The sequence below is a fragment of the Hippocampus zosterae genome, chromosome 20 (genome assembly GCF_025434085.1).
Source record: "Hippocampus zosterae strain Florida chromosome 20, ASM2543408v3, whole genome shotgun sequence".
In the NCBI taxonomy this organism is placed as follows: domain Eukaryota; kingdom Metazoa; phylum Chordata; class Actinopteri; order Syngnathiformes; family Syngnathidae; genus Hippocampus; species Hippocampus zosterae.
The window spans coordinates 9,563,946-9,581,090 of NC_067470.1; the positions used below are offsets into that span (position 1 = coordinate 9,563,946).

General features: G+C 45.0%; 3 protein-coding genes across 3 annotated transcripts in view; 1 reads left to right on the forward strand and 2 right to left on the reverse strand.

Moving 5' to 3' along the window:
• Nucleotides 1–11,510, reverse strand: part of si:ch211-285f17.1 (sickle tail protein homolog) — a 102,835-nt gene extending 91,325 nt beyond the window's left edge. The window contains exons 1-2 of the mRNA XM_052054066.1: nucleotides 11,466–11,510; nucleotides 3,695–3,975 (exon numbers count right to left, since the gene is read on the reverse strand). Coding sequence (XP_051910026.1) covers nucleotides 3,695–3,767 — 73 coding nt within the window. The 5' untranslated portion in view covers nucleotides 3,768–3,975; nucleotides 11,466–11,510. The remainder of the gene's footprint in view (nucleotides 1–3,694; nucleotides 3,976–11,465) is intronic.
• On the reverse strand, nucleotides 4,817–7,410 carry LOC127592982 (OTU domain-containing protein 1). Its single transcript, XM_052054125.1, has one exon. The coding sequence runs from the start codon at nucleotides 7,124–7,126 to the stop codon at nucleotides 6,029–6,031; it is 1,098 nt and encodes a 365-aa protein (XP_051910085.1). The 5' UTR covers nucleotides 7,127–7,410; the 3' UTR covers nucleotides 4,817–6,028.
• On the forward strand, nucleotides 10,372–17,020 carry tgif1 (TGFB-induced factor homeobox 1). Its single transcript, XM_052054133.1, has 3 exons — nucleotides 10,372–10,647; nucleotides 13,524–13,753; nucleotides 15,680–17,020. Exons 1-3 carry the CDS (start codon nucleotides 10,632–10,634, stop codon nucleotides 16,337–16,339), a joined length of 906 nt encoding a protein of 301 aa, XP_051910093.1. The 5' UTR covers nucleotides 10,372–10,631; the 3' UTR covers nucleotides 16,340–17,020.
• The last annotated feature ends 125 nt before the right edge of the window (nucleotides 17,021–17,145 follow it).

Here is a 17,145-nt window from a genome sequence, read left to right on the forward strand (position 1 = left end):
AGACCCATTATAATTCATATTTTTGAATGCATCGTAAACCGAATGTGTAAACATGCATTTCACGCGATTTTTACGTCAATCGCTTTGTTTTCGCTTGGACAGACGTATGCATGCCACATTGTTGGGTTGAGGTCATTCCAATTGTGCAACTTTTAGGTGGCGCCAGAGGATCGCAAATGAGTTTGCCTTTTTGCAGGAGGCTTCAAACCAATGCATTTTACATGAACACGTCCGGTCGGGATTGTTAGTAGGGCTTGTTTGGGACCTCCAGACACAATTTTTTTTTCCTTTTGCAAAAAATAAAGAATAAAAAATCCCAAAGAACTAATAAAAACGATACATGTATGGATAGCACAGATGTCTCTGAACATTTTGAGTGTTTGGAAAAAAAAAGAACGTTTGTATAACACAAAATACATCATTTCAAAAATTGTAAAATGCGTAACTTGGGTTTTTTTTTTCATTTGAACGACCCAAGGGTTAACTGAGTGCCAGGGCGAAAAAAAAGGGAAAAAACCGCAGCATCAGTCTGCTCTCAGGAATGAGAAGGCCACGGCATTCAGTTGACACTTTGCATTTCACAAGAAGGGCAACTTAAGAGCCCTTAAGAGAGAAGCACTTCATCCGCCGTGGAAGCAGCCGTTTAACCCTTTGAGGGACAGCGTCGTACTCCAGTGGGCAGATTACCGTGTTATCAGGTTACATGTTGTCATTATTGGTGCATGGAAGGGTTAAAATCTCCCGGGTTCCATTTTCTTACTTCTAGGTATGGACAAACATAAGAATCGCTCTTACTTGCAAGAGGCTGATGCCAAAAAATGCGTAATTAGCGAATAGTCGACGTTACACGTCGGGGTAGAAAAGTAAGACTGGTTGACGAGTCTACTAACTGGTTCAAATCCTAATCAGAGCGGTAACCGAGACAGCAATGAGGGGTACACAAAAATCCGGTCCTCAAGGGCCCCTAGCCGACCGTTTTTTAGATGTCTCCCTCCACCAACCCAGCGCCTTTGCTGGATTCCGTGTAAAACGTGTGACTCGTTTGATCAAAAGTTATGGCGATTTTGAAAAGACATCAGTGTGAAAAAGTTAACAAAATCTGTTTGCGTGCTCACATCTTTAATCTAAATCCCTTTTACTAGACAACCAAAAACTTCTAAAAAAAATAGTGTCTGTGTGTGGGAGGAAAAAAAAGAATTCTGACCTATAAATGCAGTTGTGAATTTTTTTCCCCCCCGGAATGATGGGAGAGCGCCGCATGTGAACAATGATATATTACGAGGCGGACTCACAAACGCGGAGGGCTGAAACGGCTGAAATGACAAGCAGGTGGTTTGCTCTGAGAGACGAAAATACTCGTTCGCTCTTGGGTCTTTTAATTTGGCTCAGCGAGCAAAGTCCCGTGACTTTACATGGGACGGCGGGGGGGGCTCCTTGGAGTGGCTTCCTGTGAAGTTCAGGCAAATGATTGATGACAAAATTTCCACTCCGCCCCGCCTCACTCTGCTCTGCTCTTTATGCTCCAGATTGAGCGATAAAGCACGATCGTCCCTCAGCCGTCCGATCGAGAAGTACTATCTTACTGTCCGCAAGCTGTTGACGCCCCGTCCTCAAATACCTCGGAGATGATGAAGGCGGGCGAGTCAGCAGCTGTTTTGGAGGGGGCTTTAAAGGCGGCTTATTGAAAGACATTGCGCCGCTTTTGCTCGACTTGACGCTCAAGACCGACAGCCTGTCACTCCCTCGGCGAAACCGCGCTTCTATTCAATGTCAATCGCTCCCATGGATCAGAGACGTTTACATGCCAAAATCAAAAAATCTGCATCAGAAAATTAGATTGAACATCTCCCGTGGCCACAGATTCCCGGTTCGAGGTCATAGTTTAGCGTACGGAGATGCTTAAACACTATCCACGGTGTTCCATTAGAAAGTTCAGCTGACATATGTCTAAACAAAACAAAGCTGGGGGATTTTTTGGTTTTATTTTTTTTTTTACACAGTAGAAAGTGGAAATGAGATTGCAGTTTAATGTCACCTCGCCTGAGGTCATCAGGACTGATGAAGAGCTGTTGGCGGTGGCCGGAGATCTGTCAGCCAGCTGCCCTCGTGCGCACACACGCACACGCACACACACGCACACGCACACACACGCACACACACACGACACAAAAACACAATCGCTGCCATCGGAGATGACATCACGCTCTCCGCTAGGGTTGTGTTAGCAATTTTCCATTACGTTTTAAGCTGGCCCGACACTTGGCCTGTCGCCATGGCGATACACCCAGCATGTCCCGCCTGTTGCTGCTAGACTGCAGCACGGAGGTAAAATATCACGGGTGCCTTGTCCAAAAAAAAAAAACAATACCCACGAACGACACTTTGAGGGCGAGGCGGTGGTCTCGGGAGGAGCGTCATCCTACTTGGAGTCGACGTGAGAGGACACCTGAGGAGGGAGGACGGCGGGAGCATGCAAAGGGCAGCTGCCACTACCAATGAGCGTTGTGCTGGAATGCTTGCGCCAGTGCTGCTGACTCGCATCGAAGAAAAAAAAAAGGAAGGCGAGAGAGGAAGGGGGGCTTTCTGCGAGGTGGCTTCCAAACTTTAATGATTTAATGATGCTGAGGCGACTGCAACTTGAATCAAAATGTTGCTCGTATCAAACAACTTGATGACTATTTTACTTCAATGCGTGAAAGAGGAAGATGCTTCATCTCATTTCTGGAGGGTGTGGAGTGCAAATATATTCAGAAGCAGCGGCTGCGTGTTCAGAATCACTCCATGGTGACCCTGAGCCCAACAATGGTGTTCCCCATTATGTGTTAGCATGAAGGCATACATGGTTGTTTTGAACACACCTGTTCATTTTTTTTTGGTTTAGTTTGATAGTAAAAATCAAGTGTCATTTTTTTAAAGAATTGTTCTGTAAGTACAGATGTGCTCTCTGGAACATCGGTAATCACACAGGCAAAACTTGGCTCCTCAATCAGATACAAAGACGTTCAAATGATGTGCTGTCCAACATCAACATAGTTCTTTTGCTAATTACGACTTCACTCTTAGCCAGGAGCACACCAAAAAAAAAAAAATCATAGTTGATAGGTTGCATTAATTTTACCAAGCAGATAGCTTAAAAGCACTTTTTTGCTGATCTGGAGGCGATCCCAGCTAAACTTTGGGCGAGAGGCGAGATGCACCCTGGACCGGTCGCGAGCCAACAACCATTCACACCTTTTGTCAATTTTGAGTCATCACTGACAGATCACCATGTGGAAGGAAGCCATAAAATTGTAACGCCACACAGAAATGCCAGATTAAAATCACAACTGAACATGATTTCTTGTGGGAAACATCAGAACGACTTGACAGTCGAGCAGCGGCCCTGTTACTCCATACACGCCTTAATTATGTACTGAATATACAATCACAACAACACATCCTCTGGTGTGCAAGCAACCTCAACAAGCTCAGTGGAAATATGGTGCGCTTCAACTCAATGACTGACTGCTGAATATTCAATTATTAATATTATTGCTCAAAAGAAAATATGATGACCAAGTAGCATGGGCAATTCCACATGTGGTCAACCATTGATTGGGAACAAAGTGAAAGGCAGTGTACTGTCAAGACCGAACTGAGTGGTGCGTCTCTAACAATCAAGGTCAATTAGCGGATAAATAAAATAGTCCCTTACTGTGAAATTGGCCATCGCCTCTGTGGTCATTCGTGGCGGGAAGGTCCGCGAACTGCACGCGATGTCGCGACATGTCCAAATGTTGTCCACCGCCGACTGCTTGCTGCTCTTACTCTCCACTTTCCCTTTTTTTCCTCCCCCCCCCTTTTTTTTTGAAAGACTCCGCGAACTGAACTTCATCGGCCCAGCTCAGCTGCGTCTGGCCGGCCGCGTTCCAATTCGCTCGCAGGCGGCCACTTCCGCCCCCACCATCGCTGCTCCGCAGAAGAACGCCACTCGCGCTGTAAACACAAAAGCACATCAATCTTTAATTTCTTTTTTTAAACCACATGCATTATTGTTTTATTTACAACGGCCATAACATTGTTAAACTACAACTTATTTCCCTACTCCCAACTCTTGCATTGTATTACATTAGCTCGTTCATGTCACGTGACTGTAGATGTACTTTCACAATAATAGATACAATGTTTCACTTATCGGTGTCATTGAATAAACAACTGACCTCCCACTTGACAAAAAAAATAGTTTGAAAACATTCTACGCAGCCCACTGAAATGTCCAAATTTCGCTAAATGTGTTTCATATATACATGTATACATATGTATAAAACACCGATTTTTTTTAAATTAAGACTTACATTTAGTATTCTACTGAATTTTAATCGTGATTATGCTGGTGGTACGTACTTGGAAAATATTTGAGACCCACAGCTTTTCAGGATGCTTTTATTTGGGGTCAACAGCACCCTCTAGTGGAAGGAGAATAAAGTGACCAGCAAACGTTTCAAAAGTTCAACTTGATTAAGCAAGTGCGGGTATCTCAGACGTTTTCGAGATTTCTCATTAATTGCTTTTTGAGAAATAGTCACTCGAAGGGGTCGGAAGAGTTGCTCGATGTAGCAAAAAAATTGCTTTGCTAGCAACAATGTGGCTTAGAATTTTTTTTTCCAATCACGAGTAAGCAGATTCCCCCAGTTGGCAGTGTTGACATGATTGAGGTTAAAAATACACTGTTGTAACTTCTCACAAAACTTGTAACCAAACATGACAGGATGCCTGACCCCCAAAAACCACTTCCAAGAATTCCACGAAGAAACGCAGTGAGTCAAACACGGGTGCGTCACATATAAATACACTTTTTATTGTGCAATGATTGCAGAGAGAAATAAAAAAAAATGTTCGAAAAGTCCCCGGATGTGACTGTTGTCAACTAGATAGCGATGACCGCACCCACTCGGGCATTCGAGAAAGCATTCTTGAACATTGTCAGCTGAAAGGTCATCTTAGTCAAACACATCATCGAGGATATACATCTTCACATAGAGCTATAGTAACAAACTTGAATTCAAAAAATAATAAAATAAAAGGCACTCTGCCATTAAAATGTGCGCCTGCTTCGTGATCATTCAAAGCAGTTTACAGAATTTTCGGTCCCAAGCATTCAAAAGCTGCACGGCAAGAAATATGTCGCGTTTTAGTTATGTTAACCCAGCGGTTACTACAGTGGACAGCTCATCATATGATCAGGTTACAGGGTGCATAAAAGGGTTAAAGCCACACTGAAAATATATATATTTTAATTCCGTTCGAGGAAAAAGTATTTTTCAAGATGGTTGGATTTGTTTTGTATTTTCTGATTTTCATTTTAGAAAGAGTAGTCATGATAAAGACATGATATATAAATATTATATATAGATTATAAAGTCGTATTATGATCCCATACCGCCCCGGCAAAAAAAAAAAAAAAAACAAAACTGCAGTCATATTCATTTAAAAAAAATCCCATAATCCCTCCAGCAAAAAAAAAAACGCATCATCATATTCATTTTTTAAAAAGTAGTACGTTTGAGATAATTATTTACTTGAGGAAGGTAGGATTTCTTTGAATCATATTTGGAAAAGCATTCAATGGAATGGTCTTGTACATTCCAGAAGGTTTTTTTTTTTTTTTTTTTTTTACGAATCAGATGGATTCATGGAGAAAAAAAGAAATCTGCATTTTTTTGTTCTATTAGTTCAAGGAAAGTTTAAGATTTCCCAAAACATATTCAAGATTTATTTAGGAATTTTCCAAAAAAAAGTTCTGCGAGAGCTATTTGAGGGTGAAAACAGTCGCAATGCTCCAAAAAAATAATCATCAGTTATTTGTGACAACAACCCCCCCCCCCCAAAAAAAACACCTTCTGAACTGGCATAAAATTACATCCACTCAAGTCACCATAGTAGCAAACAGTCAAATATGTGCACAGCACTTGGTTAAAGCTCATACATTTTATATATAGATATAAAAATTCGTATCACTTAAGGCACAAACCAAACAGTCACTCTGCATTTACACAGCCCCGTTTTTCTCAATGTACATTTTGGACAGGGATGCCGCCATGGATTTGGCCAACTCCTCATCCCGTCTCCTCTGCATCTGCGAGTGTCGGCACCAGTCCTCGTATTCGGGGTTGTCCGCGCAGGTGTCCATGAGCACGTCGTAGTGTCCGTTGCTCAGCCAGCTCAGCCAGACGGCTGGCTTGGACGGGTCCTCCTCGCCCAGGAAGTGCACCATGGTGGACACTGTGGGGCTCTCGGCGCTGCCCCCTGTGGTCAGGTGGATGTTGACGTTGAGCATTTGGCTCATCGCGAGAAGTTCGGGGTATCCGGCCCAAGCGCCGTCCTGCGCCGCGTTGATGAGGAACTCGCCGGCGTCGCCCTCGATCACCGGATTGAACTGGTCCAGGTGGTCGGCGATGTGATGCACCGTGCGCTCCCGCAGCTCGCCGTGCCCCGCCTGGTCCCCGTATGTGGCTTTGCACACAGCTCGGTAGAGACAGTTACCATCCGGGATGATGTGGTAACGGAACTTGCGTCTCTCACGGAGGTACTTATTCTGCGTTTCCACCTCGGCCAAGTAGCGGGCCACCTTGTCATCGCGGGCCACCTTGTCGTCGACACTTTGCTCCTGCAGGACACTCAACTCAAAGTCGGATGTTGCCCCCTCATCGCTCAGGAGGGGTTCTGGTGCATCGCCACAAGGCTCTTCTTCGGGCACCAACCTGTTACTCCTCGCCTCATTCGCAAACAGAAGACTCTCCGGGGGGTCCTCGAGAACAAGTCCATCGATAAAGTCGACCAGTTCGTCGTCAGGGGATGGGGGCTTGGAAACCCTGGTGATTTGGACCGGTACCGTCCTCTCCACTCCGTCCGCTCTTCGTATAAGTAACTCGGCAGTGGATGTGAAATAAACAGGCCTGAGCCTCGAGGAGGGGGAGGCTTCGTAGCAAGAAAAAGCAGGCATGTTTGCGGAAGGAGCAGTCACGTCTGGCTGGCTCGGTCCAGGTGAGTCTTCCTCAGGCGGCGTGGCGGTTCCGCCGGATAAAGCGATGGTGACTTTGCTGGACGATCTCGGGAAGTGCGTCAAGGCGCTGTTGTAAAGCTGCATGTCGAGGCGCGCGTCCTTTATAACAAGCCCGCAGCCAGCCAGTCACAGCTCGATGACGGCCACAACTAAAAATACCGCCGCTTGTCACCGACATCGACTTGGCGAAGTTGGAGAGAAAGTTTTGACGTCGGTGCCCCTCTGTTCCGGATAGCGAAAGGGTGGGGAGGGAAGGGGACACTCTATACTTCGGGACCTTCACCGACACGGGGTGCCTCCCGACAAGCTGAGAGGCGAGCTCGGCGGTTGTAAAACACTTGTCAAGCCCAACCGGGTGACGACCGCTGTCGATCCGTTTGCGGCGCCTTCAAAATAAAACAATTCTTCTTGGATCCAGGTACTTGAAGTACTCGCACGCTCGACTTAAGTAGAAGTACAACAAATACTTGTCCAGAACTAGACAAAATCGGATGTACTGATTCGACTCTCTAGACCGGTGTGATAATAGTTTTCGTTCTGAATTTTATTTTTAATTTATTTAGCTTTAATTAGTTTTTAGAGCAAGTTTGTTTTTAATTTCTTCTTAAATGCCTTGTTGTAGTTAAAAAAATAGTTTTAGTGTAGCCTTATATATATATATATACACACACAATACAATACATGCTGATCCTCCAGCAGCAAGAATGTGGGTAGAAAGAAGAAAAAACAAACACCGTTCAATTAAGTGCAATATAAATACAAAATGGATACATCGGCAGTGCTATTTACAACTGTTTATATATATGTGGGGGGTTGCATGTTTGTCAGCAGCAAAAAACTATTCAAGAATGTAAAAAGTAATCTGCAGAGGTATTTGGTCACAGATGCAGTCATAACTCAAACATTTAGTTGCATTGTCGCCCATTTTAGGACAATTCCACCACCACATGCACTGGAGCGCCGACTTGTTTCATGCTCATACAGACGAGGGGAAAAAAAACAACCCAAATCAACTTCAAGTAGCCCCCAGATTGAGAATCATTTGCCTTCATAAAAGGGTACATTACACAAACTGCGCCAGTATGGATGACATTCTAGCGAATTATTTATTTTGATAAGTGTAAATCCACCATATCTTGCGCGCTTGACAGCTTTACTTCCGGTGCTCCGCGAAGGAACGCCGTCAATGGGCTATCAATGTCAAATATGTGATACGTCCGCCTGGTTGTGTAATAACGCTTCAAGTGAATATAGTGCGTTCACACAAAATCAAGTACACTTAAGCTCTTGGTGAAAAATAATTTTAGCCATTGACAATTGAATGAGACCATTGCTTATTGATTTATAAAATAAACACATTCGGTGGCCTAATAAAAAGTGTTTCTGTCACTATAGTGATGCTTTTGCGGGGCAATTAAATGTCAACGTTACACACGACGGTTTTAACCGCACTGTTCGACACTGAACGATGGCGCACATTGTACCGACACCATCTAATTCTAAATATAGGGACTGTCTCACCACATTGTTTCAATACTACATGGGTGAGGTCATTGACATTGTAAAAAGTAAAAAAACAAAGTGACTTAACAGTTTAAAAGTTGAGGCAGGAGTAAGACACGATAAATAACTTATGTCTGCAATTTCACTTAAATATTGATATTAAATATGGGGTGGATCTGGGAGCGATATAACAAGGATCGCTTTAAGTTACGGCACAGTTAAGGAAACCAAAAAACTAACTGAAGAAAAAAATTTGAAGTAAATTCTTCAATAAATGTAAGCGTCTCAAATAAATGTAGACAAGTTTAAAATATTGTTTTGTGTTTTTTGTTATTGTAAAGTGTCCTTGAGTGTCTTGAAAGGCACTTATAAATAAAATGTATTATTATTATTATTTATTATTATTTTTTTTTTTTCAAGATTGTTGAATAATCATTTGTTTTAATTTTTTCGGGAAAGTGCAACACGGGCCGGGACAGCCATACTTTCAAAATCAGAACATGTTCTTGTCTACCACTAACGCAGTAGTTAATTATATCTTAATTACAGCCAATGGTGGTTTAAAAACCACTGAGGCCAGACTACAATAATCAGCCTAGCTAATTACCTACTTCTTATGTCGCACGCAGTTGGTAACCCGAAATAATGCCAAAAAACAAGGATAATCCCCAAATAATTCTTGGAGCTGACAACATACACTTGTCTCCTATAAATCCTGATTCCCCAAATCATCTTCATGTTTCCTTAATCTCGCAACTGACCTCACCTCATTTCATTCTGTTTTTGTTGAATCGCGTCAGCCGTGGGCGTCGGGAAAAAGTAACAACCCTATTTTGACAAAGTGAGGAGTAGAAGGCCGCAAGTGCCCCAACCTATGAGTTTTTCGAGCTGACACCTGGTCGATATCTTTATTATTATTTTTTGCTTCATATTGCAGGCAAAATTTTTAGTTGACACGCCCTCCAAAAAAACCCCAGCTGCTCAAATGAAAGAGGAAAAATAGCAAATGTATCTTTAGGTGCTTATTGAACAATACAAAGAGTAAAACAACTCGACAATAAAATAATGTGATACTTAACAGTAAACCTGACCGACCATTAAATAGTATAGTAGAAGGCACTCTACTTTTGCTGATGAAATATAATTCTACCGATTCCAACTTAAAAAAAGGACTGAGCAAATAAATAAAAACATCTCAAATTTGGCACGTGCTTGTATTTGTTAACAGATACCCGAAATTGTACTTCGCTTCATTTCCTACGTTCACTCCCACGACCATCCACAAGGGGGCGACAAGTCGCTTCATGAAAGCGCCCACAGCTTTTGTTTTTTTGAGCAGCTGTCGCATGGCTGTGCGGCGCATACAAATGAGGGCATTGATCTTTCACTGTTTTTTTTGGTTTTTATTTTGACGTGTTGACGAGTGCACCAACCACGACTGCACATAAACACACATAAGCTCCGAGTTACATAGAACGAAAGCCATAATTAGACGGACGGCGGGGGTCGGGGGGTTGCCAGAACGGGGGTAAAAACAGCAGTAGCTTGGTTTTCCACGTTTTGTTTGTTTGTTTGTTTGTTTTTGTGTGTCAGTGGAGCGGAGAGGGGCGAACTGAGCTGATGTCAGCGGGCGGTGGGAAAAGGGGAGGGGGAAGCATCCTCCGTGGGTTGAGTCACGCAGCTGTCAAAGATAGCTGTCACCCTGTCTCCCCCCCCCCCCACCCCCACCCCCATCAAACACACAACGCAGTCTACAGCAAAAAGCCTCGCGGAGAGAGAGAGAGAGAGAGACAGGGAGAGAAAGAGAGGGAGAGAGATCGCAGGTGCCCCCCCCCCACACACTAGCGCCAACACCACCCCCCAACACACAGCCTGCCTACCTCCGCCACGGACCAGCACGCGCTATCAGACCCCCCCAACAAAACGGGATACATTTTTCCCCCTCATTTTTGTCTTCTTGATGAATTAGGATTCTTCGCAACATTTGGATACAACGCTGAGGCAGCAGAAGATCACCGCGGGGACGTTTGCTTTTTTTTTTCTTCCACGCGAGAATCAAAGTGGGCTTTCGGGAGGGAAGGGGGGAATGAAGACGAAAAAAGGTAAGATGTGGTGAAGAAATGTAGTTTAGGATGCTTAACGACGAGGAAAAGGGAGGCTTTCTGTTGCCGTTTGCCTCCTCCGAGTCTATTGTCTACGGTGCAGACATGACAGGCTGTGAGTGCCATGTGCTGGCTAGACGTCACAGCCGAAATACACTCATTTCTTCTCTGCTGATTTGCGTCCGAATTCATCACTGGAACAAGGCGAAAACAACGTTGAATGTTCCTCCGTTTTTTTCGGGTTGAAATCTCCTCGTCCGCGCGTGGGTTTAGCTGCGGTTTTTTTGTCAAGTTTGAATGCAAGTGCGGGAGTGTGCACTTTCCCGACGGAGTTTGGTCGAAAAGTTGTTAAATGTGTTTGAACGTTGACTGTTAGTTTAACAAATTACTCCAATAGTTTAAATAAGGTGTAAAACTCTCGACGCGAGGGGGCTCGTCTTTGTTAAAAAATGTGTCACGGGAGCTACTGGAAGTCGTGTTTGGGTGGCTGACCTCATTGTTAGAAGTTTGTTCACCGCGTGTCTTCCACACACAAAAGAACACAACTTTTGAGTCGCGTAACGAACCACAGGCGAAAGTGTCCAATTGTGTTTGAACGTATGTGTGTGTGTGTGTTTTTTGTCTACAGTGGGTGATATTTGGTTTGGGGAAGCGTAGGAGAACGGCTTTAAAAGTTTAGCACCAAAGCGTACAAAGAAAAGCGAGCAACCCCAGATTCTTTTGTTTAGTCTGGAGACGCTGATTTGCAACAGGTCTCCCCTCCCCCCGCCTCCTTCCTCCACTCGCACTACCAACATCTCCCCGGCCCACGTAATTACCTCATCCTGTTGGCTGCTCCGCACTTTTCCAACCAGAGTTCGGCACCCACGGCGGTCTACGTGTTGGGGATATATTGAGATAACACCCCCCCCCTCCTCCTCAATTCACCCCACTCCCTTCCCCCCCAAGTCATACTTCCACATTAAGGTGAGGTCACGTGACTGGGAGCCATTTAAAACAAGAAACCAGGAAATGCTTTTTTTTTTGGAAAGGAACTCCAAGATGGCGGAGGTTTGACCCACATCTGTCAAACATCTCACAACCCCCCCAATTCACTATATATTTTAATGGAATGTAGTTTTTAGAGGTCTGAAGTGAAATACAGGTGGTCCGCAGTTTATTTATGACATTTCAAGAATGGGCAGGCAGTGGTGAATGTCAGATACTGCCATTTTCCTTTTTTTTAATTTTATTTTTTTTGACTTTATACAACAGCATACAACAGTGCCTGAAGGTATAAATCACTCAACTTACAAGTTTTTGAGAAAAGAAGCGAGATTTGAGATATGAGCGCTCTATGGTGATCGTGACTCACTTCACAACAAGCAGCAGTTTGTTTGATTAATTTTGACAACAATCCTTCAAAAAAAGGCTTCCAGCTGCTTAACAACACCCCCAGTTGTAGTTTACTGTCGAACAAAAGAAAATAAAGAGAATCCCACTTTATGGATAACGACCACGCAGCTTAGCCTTTCAGCCCGCTTGCTAACGCTAAGTAGCATTTATGCTCTGTGATTAACCCTATAAGCAACAAATTGAATACTGTCGCAGTAACACGTGGAGCATTGCAATACAACGCTACTTAGTCATATTCTTTGTACCCAGAATGAGTAATATTAGTGCCGTACTGAGGCGAGAGGAATTCCAAAGTCTCAATGAATCGTATATCCATCTGGCTTAAACTGATTCATTCTTTTTAAGCATTAGCCATGGTCTAAGTAATTATATATAGGAAATAAAAGTAGATGTATGATGGCTCATTTAATGGTTAAAGTGTTTTTGACACAAATATTTACCCTAATGACATTCCAAGGTTATGACCGACTAAGAAATTTGTGCGACGTATGAATAAAATGTCATATTGATGGCCTACGAGTGTTTTTCATTAAAGTATTGACTGTCGTCATGACATATCAGGGCTATAAGTGGTTTGTCACAGAGTTACGGTAAATATAGAACCGCATCCAGAAACATTGATGTATTTAGTAAAAGAATGGATGTTATGATCACGAGTATACTTTGCCATCATGAGGAGAAGCTAAGAACACCCGTCGTGGTTCCTTCAGGCGTTTTTGCCGAGCTGAAATCGGGAGCCAGATCAGTTTTTTGTCTTTTGACGTCGGAGAGGGATGTTGCATTTTGAACCGTCGACATCTCACGCTGATCTGTTGACTTCTGATTGCGGATTTTGAACCCTCGAGATGCTCGCTAAGCTGAAACGCCACCAGATTCGTTTGTTGACAAGCTGTTTGACTTCTGAGGCCCATTTTGAACCCCTTGACATGCTCGCTCGCCCGCTGAGCTGTAGTGACGCCTGACTTGTTGACTTTGGCGACATATTTTGGAATCCCGCAGATTCTCACTGAGTGCAAGTATCTCTCTATTTTTTTTGTGGATGAGTTTGGTTTTGACTTTCGAGGCGTATTGGGAGCCCCTGAAATGTTTATTGAGCTGAACCCTCAGCAGCCTTTTTCATTTCCGAGGCATATTTGGAAGCCTTGAGATGCTCGGATTTGCTCACGCTGCTGAATATTCAGACATCCGTCATGCTTTGTGTGACTTGCGAGCCCTTTTTAAACTCCTTTTGCACATGTTCCGTCAAACAATGGGGCCTGCCGCGGTCAGCCTGAGTCACACAAGCATGCGAGGTGTGTGGCTCCAATGTGTCCGGGCTGGTTTTATGGTTGACAAGCACCTCGCTGACTTCCTGCTGCCTTGCTCCTCTTCCTCCCCACATTTCCCCCCCGGCTTCATGGAATGAATCACATGGCGCAACCTGACAGCTCGTGAAAAAAAAAAAAAAAACTCTCTCTCTCTTTCCCGGATCCTCTCTTAAGGTTTGATGATGCTGTCGGGGAGCGAGACGGACGATGACGATGGTGTGGACGTGCCCCTGGACCTGTCATCCAGCGGTGGAGGAGGTGGGAAAAGGAAGCGGCGCGGCAACCTGCCCAAGGAGTCGGTGCAGATTCTCAGGGATTGGTTGTACGAGCACCGCTACAACGCGTACCCGTCGGAGCAGGAGAAGGCTCTCCTCTCCAAGCAGACGCAGCTTTCCACACTGCAGGTACGTTACCCCCCCCCCCCCCCCCCCACCTCACACATACAAAGGCGACCCTCCAAGCAGGGGGGAGGGGGGGAGTATGGGATGAATCATTTCCTGTCAAAACATGACACTTGACTGCATTGGAGGTCGTCTGCTTTTGTGGCGCAACTCCGCAATGCGCGAGGAGGAGCAGGAAGAGGAGGGGAGTCGTGCGTGAGTCAGTGAATGCTGAGGAATTTCCCTCCCTGCAGCCGTTCCCATCCCAGCTGTCTGGGAACAATGCGGAGTCATTTACATAGCTGCAGCCAGTTACGACTGGCCCGCGGAACCAAAGAAAACAAGACAGTTGACCCCCCCCCCCCACCCCGTCCCGATTGTCGCTATGACGATGACCGTTTTATTGCCACTTCTTTTTTTTTTTCTTCCCTCTCTTCACGCAAACGGCCCTGAAGTCCAAATCTAACCTGGAGTACAACACAGGGAGCTCGACGGGAGAGGGGGGGGGGGGGGGAGTGCACGACTCATCAAAATAAGCCCCCATTTGACTACGAAACCTGTTTGAATCGAGAAAACAAAACAAAACAAAAAAAAAAATCGGTCTTGATCAAATCTACCTCTTCCGCGAATCGACCAACTATCCTCGAATCGTATCGCGCCCCCCTGTATCAGGATACGTATCAAATAGTTTGATGATTTAAGACGGGGGTTGGCAACACGCGGCTCCAGAGCGGCATGTATGGCTCTTTAGCGACATCTACTGGCTCCCTGGAGCTTTATAAAAAGTTTGAAAATGGAAAAAGATTTTGATAGTAGGCTCAAATAGCTCCATAAAAGGAGAGCTGTGGTGTTGTTGTTTTTTTAAACGTACACTTTATGATTTTTAACAGTCTCGACAAACAGACACGTCTGCGTCCGACCCCGTGCCTTCTCTCTTCTCGTTTGACTCGAGAGGCGTTCAAAGACAGCCTCCAAAAAACGGAAATTCACGATGACTTCACTGACACTAAGAAAAGTGAAAATAATGCACCAAAACAAAAACAAAAAAATCAAGCGAGGAAATCACAATATAAATTCTATGGGGGCGTTTGTGAACACACAACAAAGGAATAAATAAACAATTCTGAGACAGTCCAGTCTCCTACATACATACAGCATGTTTCCTTCATTGTAAGTTTTATCGAAGGCTTTTATTTTTTGCGGCTCCAGACATATTTGGTTTTTTTTTTTTGTCCTATATGGCTCTTTCAAAATTATGGCTTGCAGACCCCTGGTTGAAGACATCCACACACAGCCTCGGTAACCTGCGCTCGTGTGATGTAATCTAAAATATCGAAGTTTTCGAGCTTTGTGATTGGTTGTTTTGGTAGGTGGTATCGGTCGTTTGTCACATTGACTGGGGAGGTTTATTTTCTTGATGAGTTGTGTGCTGGCCGAGGGCCTCACGTCAAGGGTTTGGTCCAATTGCCAAAATCGCTGATCTTCCCCCCCTCCACCTTTTTTAGACTTGGCAATAGTTTCTGTTGTCGAAATGTCAGTTGTCAGACGGCGAGGTTGTTTTTGGTGGTCTGGGCAAGTTGCTGTTTTTGCAGTTAGGCCTTTTGATTCCTGGTAAGGTGTACTTTTTCGGGAGGGGCGGGGGGTCAACGCGGCAGGGATAGCGATCGGTCTGCTCAACACATTGTCAATTGGTTCAGGGATCTTGTTGACACTGGTGGGAAACGGGTGTTGGGGTTGCCTACCCGCCTTAAATCTTTCTTTATTTATTTATTATTTTATCTGTGTTTTACTATTGGTCTTGGCTGTACAGTGTCCTTGAGTGTTGTGAAAGGCGCTTACAAATGTGATGTATTATTATTATTATTATTATTGTCAAATGGGTCCTCTCAAGCGCTTCGTTTATTTGTTGCTCAAATTTTTCCAAGACTGACGGCGCACGACGTTTTCCAGGTTTGCAACTGGTTCATCAACGCACGCCGGCGCCTCCTCCCCGAGATGTTGCGGAAAGACGGCAAGGACCCCAACCAGTTCACCATCTCCAGGAAGTGCGGCAAGGCCGGCGACAGCTTCTCCGATAGCTCCCAGTCGCCCAAACACAGCAGCAGCAGCAGCCCGGTCGGTGGTACCCACGACGACGGCGGCTACGACAAACGGGTCCTGCACCCTTCCTGCTTCGAGCCCGCCGCGGCCGGCGTCCTGAGGAAGGCGGCGTCGCCGTCCTCCTCGACGGCGTCGCCCACCTGCGCGTCCCCTTCGTCGGGCAACCCGCCCACCCGGCCGTCTGTCATCTGTCACACCACCGTCGCCAGCCCGACCGCTTTGCACCCGTCGTTGCTGAACTCCGATAAGGCGGCCGAGCGGCTGCAGGCGGCGCAGGCGCTCCTCAGGTGTCTCGATAAAGGGGCGGGCGCCCACCTCCCCGCCGGCGCCACAACAAGTACCGGCACCATCCTGGAGGGAAACCTGAGCCCCCGCAGCGGGCTCTTCAACACCCCTCCTCCGACCCCGCCGGACCTCACGCAAGACTTCAGTGGCTTCCAGCTCCTGGTGGATGTGGCCCTGAAGCGGGCCGCCGAGATGGAGCTGCAGGCCAAACAGTTAGTCTCCTAAAAGGGAGCCGGGGGGGAACCCCAAATTGACAAACTGTGAACAAGCCCTCTCATCTTTTTTAAACCAATCAAATTGTTTTTGTTTTGTCTTTTTTTTTTTAATAACAAAAACAACAGTATCACGGTGCCTTGGCTCGAAGATGTTTATCCATTTCATATTTGTATCTTATTTGCACCCCGGGGACCAAAAAAAAACAAAAAATGGGACAAATGCTACCTGTCTTACATCTGTCATCCAAACACGTTTCAGGTCCTGATGGATCTCAATGTCTTAACAGACTTTTTATTTCATTTTATGATTATTTTTTTAACATTTTTTTTGCTCTTGGCATCAACGTATTTACTACTGTAGTTAATGTTACACTATAGTTTGTCATTTAGCGGTTATGTCGTTTTACTTTAATGCCCACCTAAGGGACATATTCCTGATGAAAAAAAAATGTAGCAGGTTGGGCCAGTGGACTGGATGAGAACACTACAGGTTTCTTCACGCTGTTTTATTTTTATTTTTTTGGGAGAAAGACAGCCAAAAAGAAGCATATTCATGTACAATAGGACCACGTGTATAGATAATGTGACAACACGACGCCCTCTTATGTGATTTCTTTTCATACAGTGCAATGTTTGTGGCGAGCAAGAGGTCACGCGGGACTCAAATAAAGTTTTGTGGGTTTTTTTTCTACATTTCACGTCATTGTGGTGGTGTGTCGGCTAATTCCCATAATCCTGAATAAATTAACACCGGCCGTGCCAGCGGGGGTATTAAGTGACGCCGACGTCGTGTAAGTCTATTTCCTGTCTGGCCTT

Bases quoted from the DNA above. Each gene is read 5' to 3' on its own strand.
- LOC127592982 (XM_052054125.1), bottom strand. From the start codon at position 7,126: ATGCAGCTTTACAACAGCGCCTTGACGCACTTCCCGAGATCGTCCAGC.
- tgif1 (XM_052054133.1), top strand. The intron at 13,754-15,679 runs GTACGTTACCCC...GACGTTTTCCAG, and splicing joins CGCAGCTTTCCACACTGCAG to GTTTGCAACTGGTTCATCAA.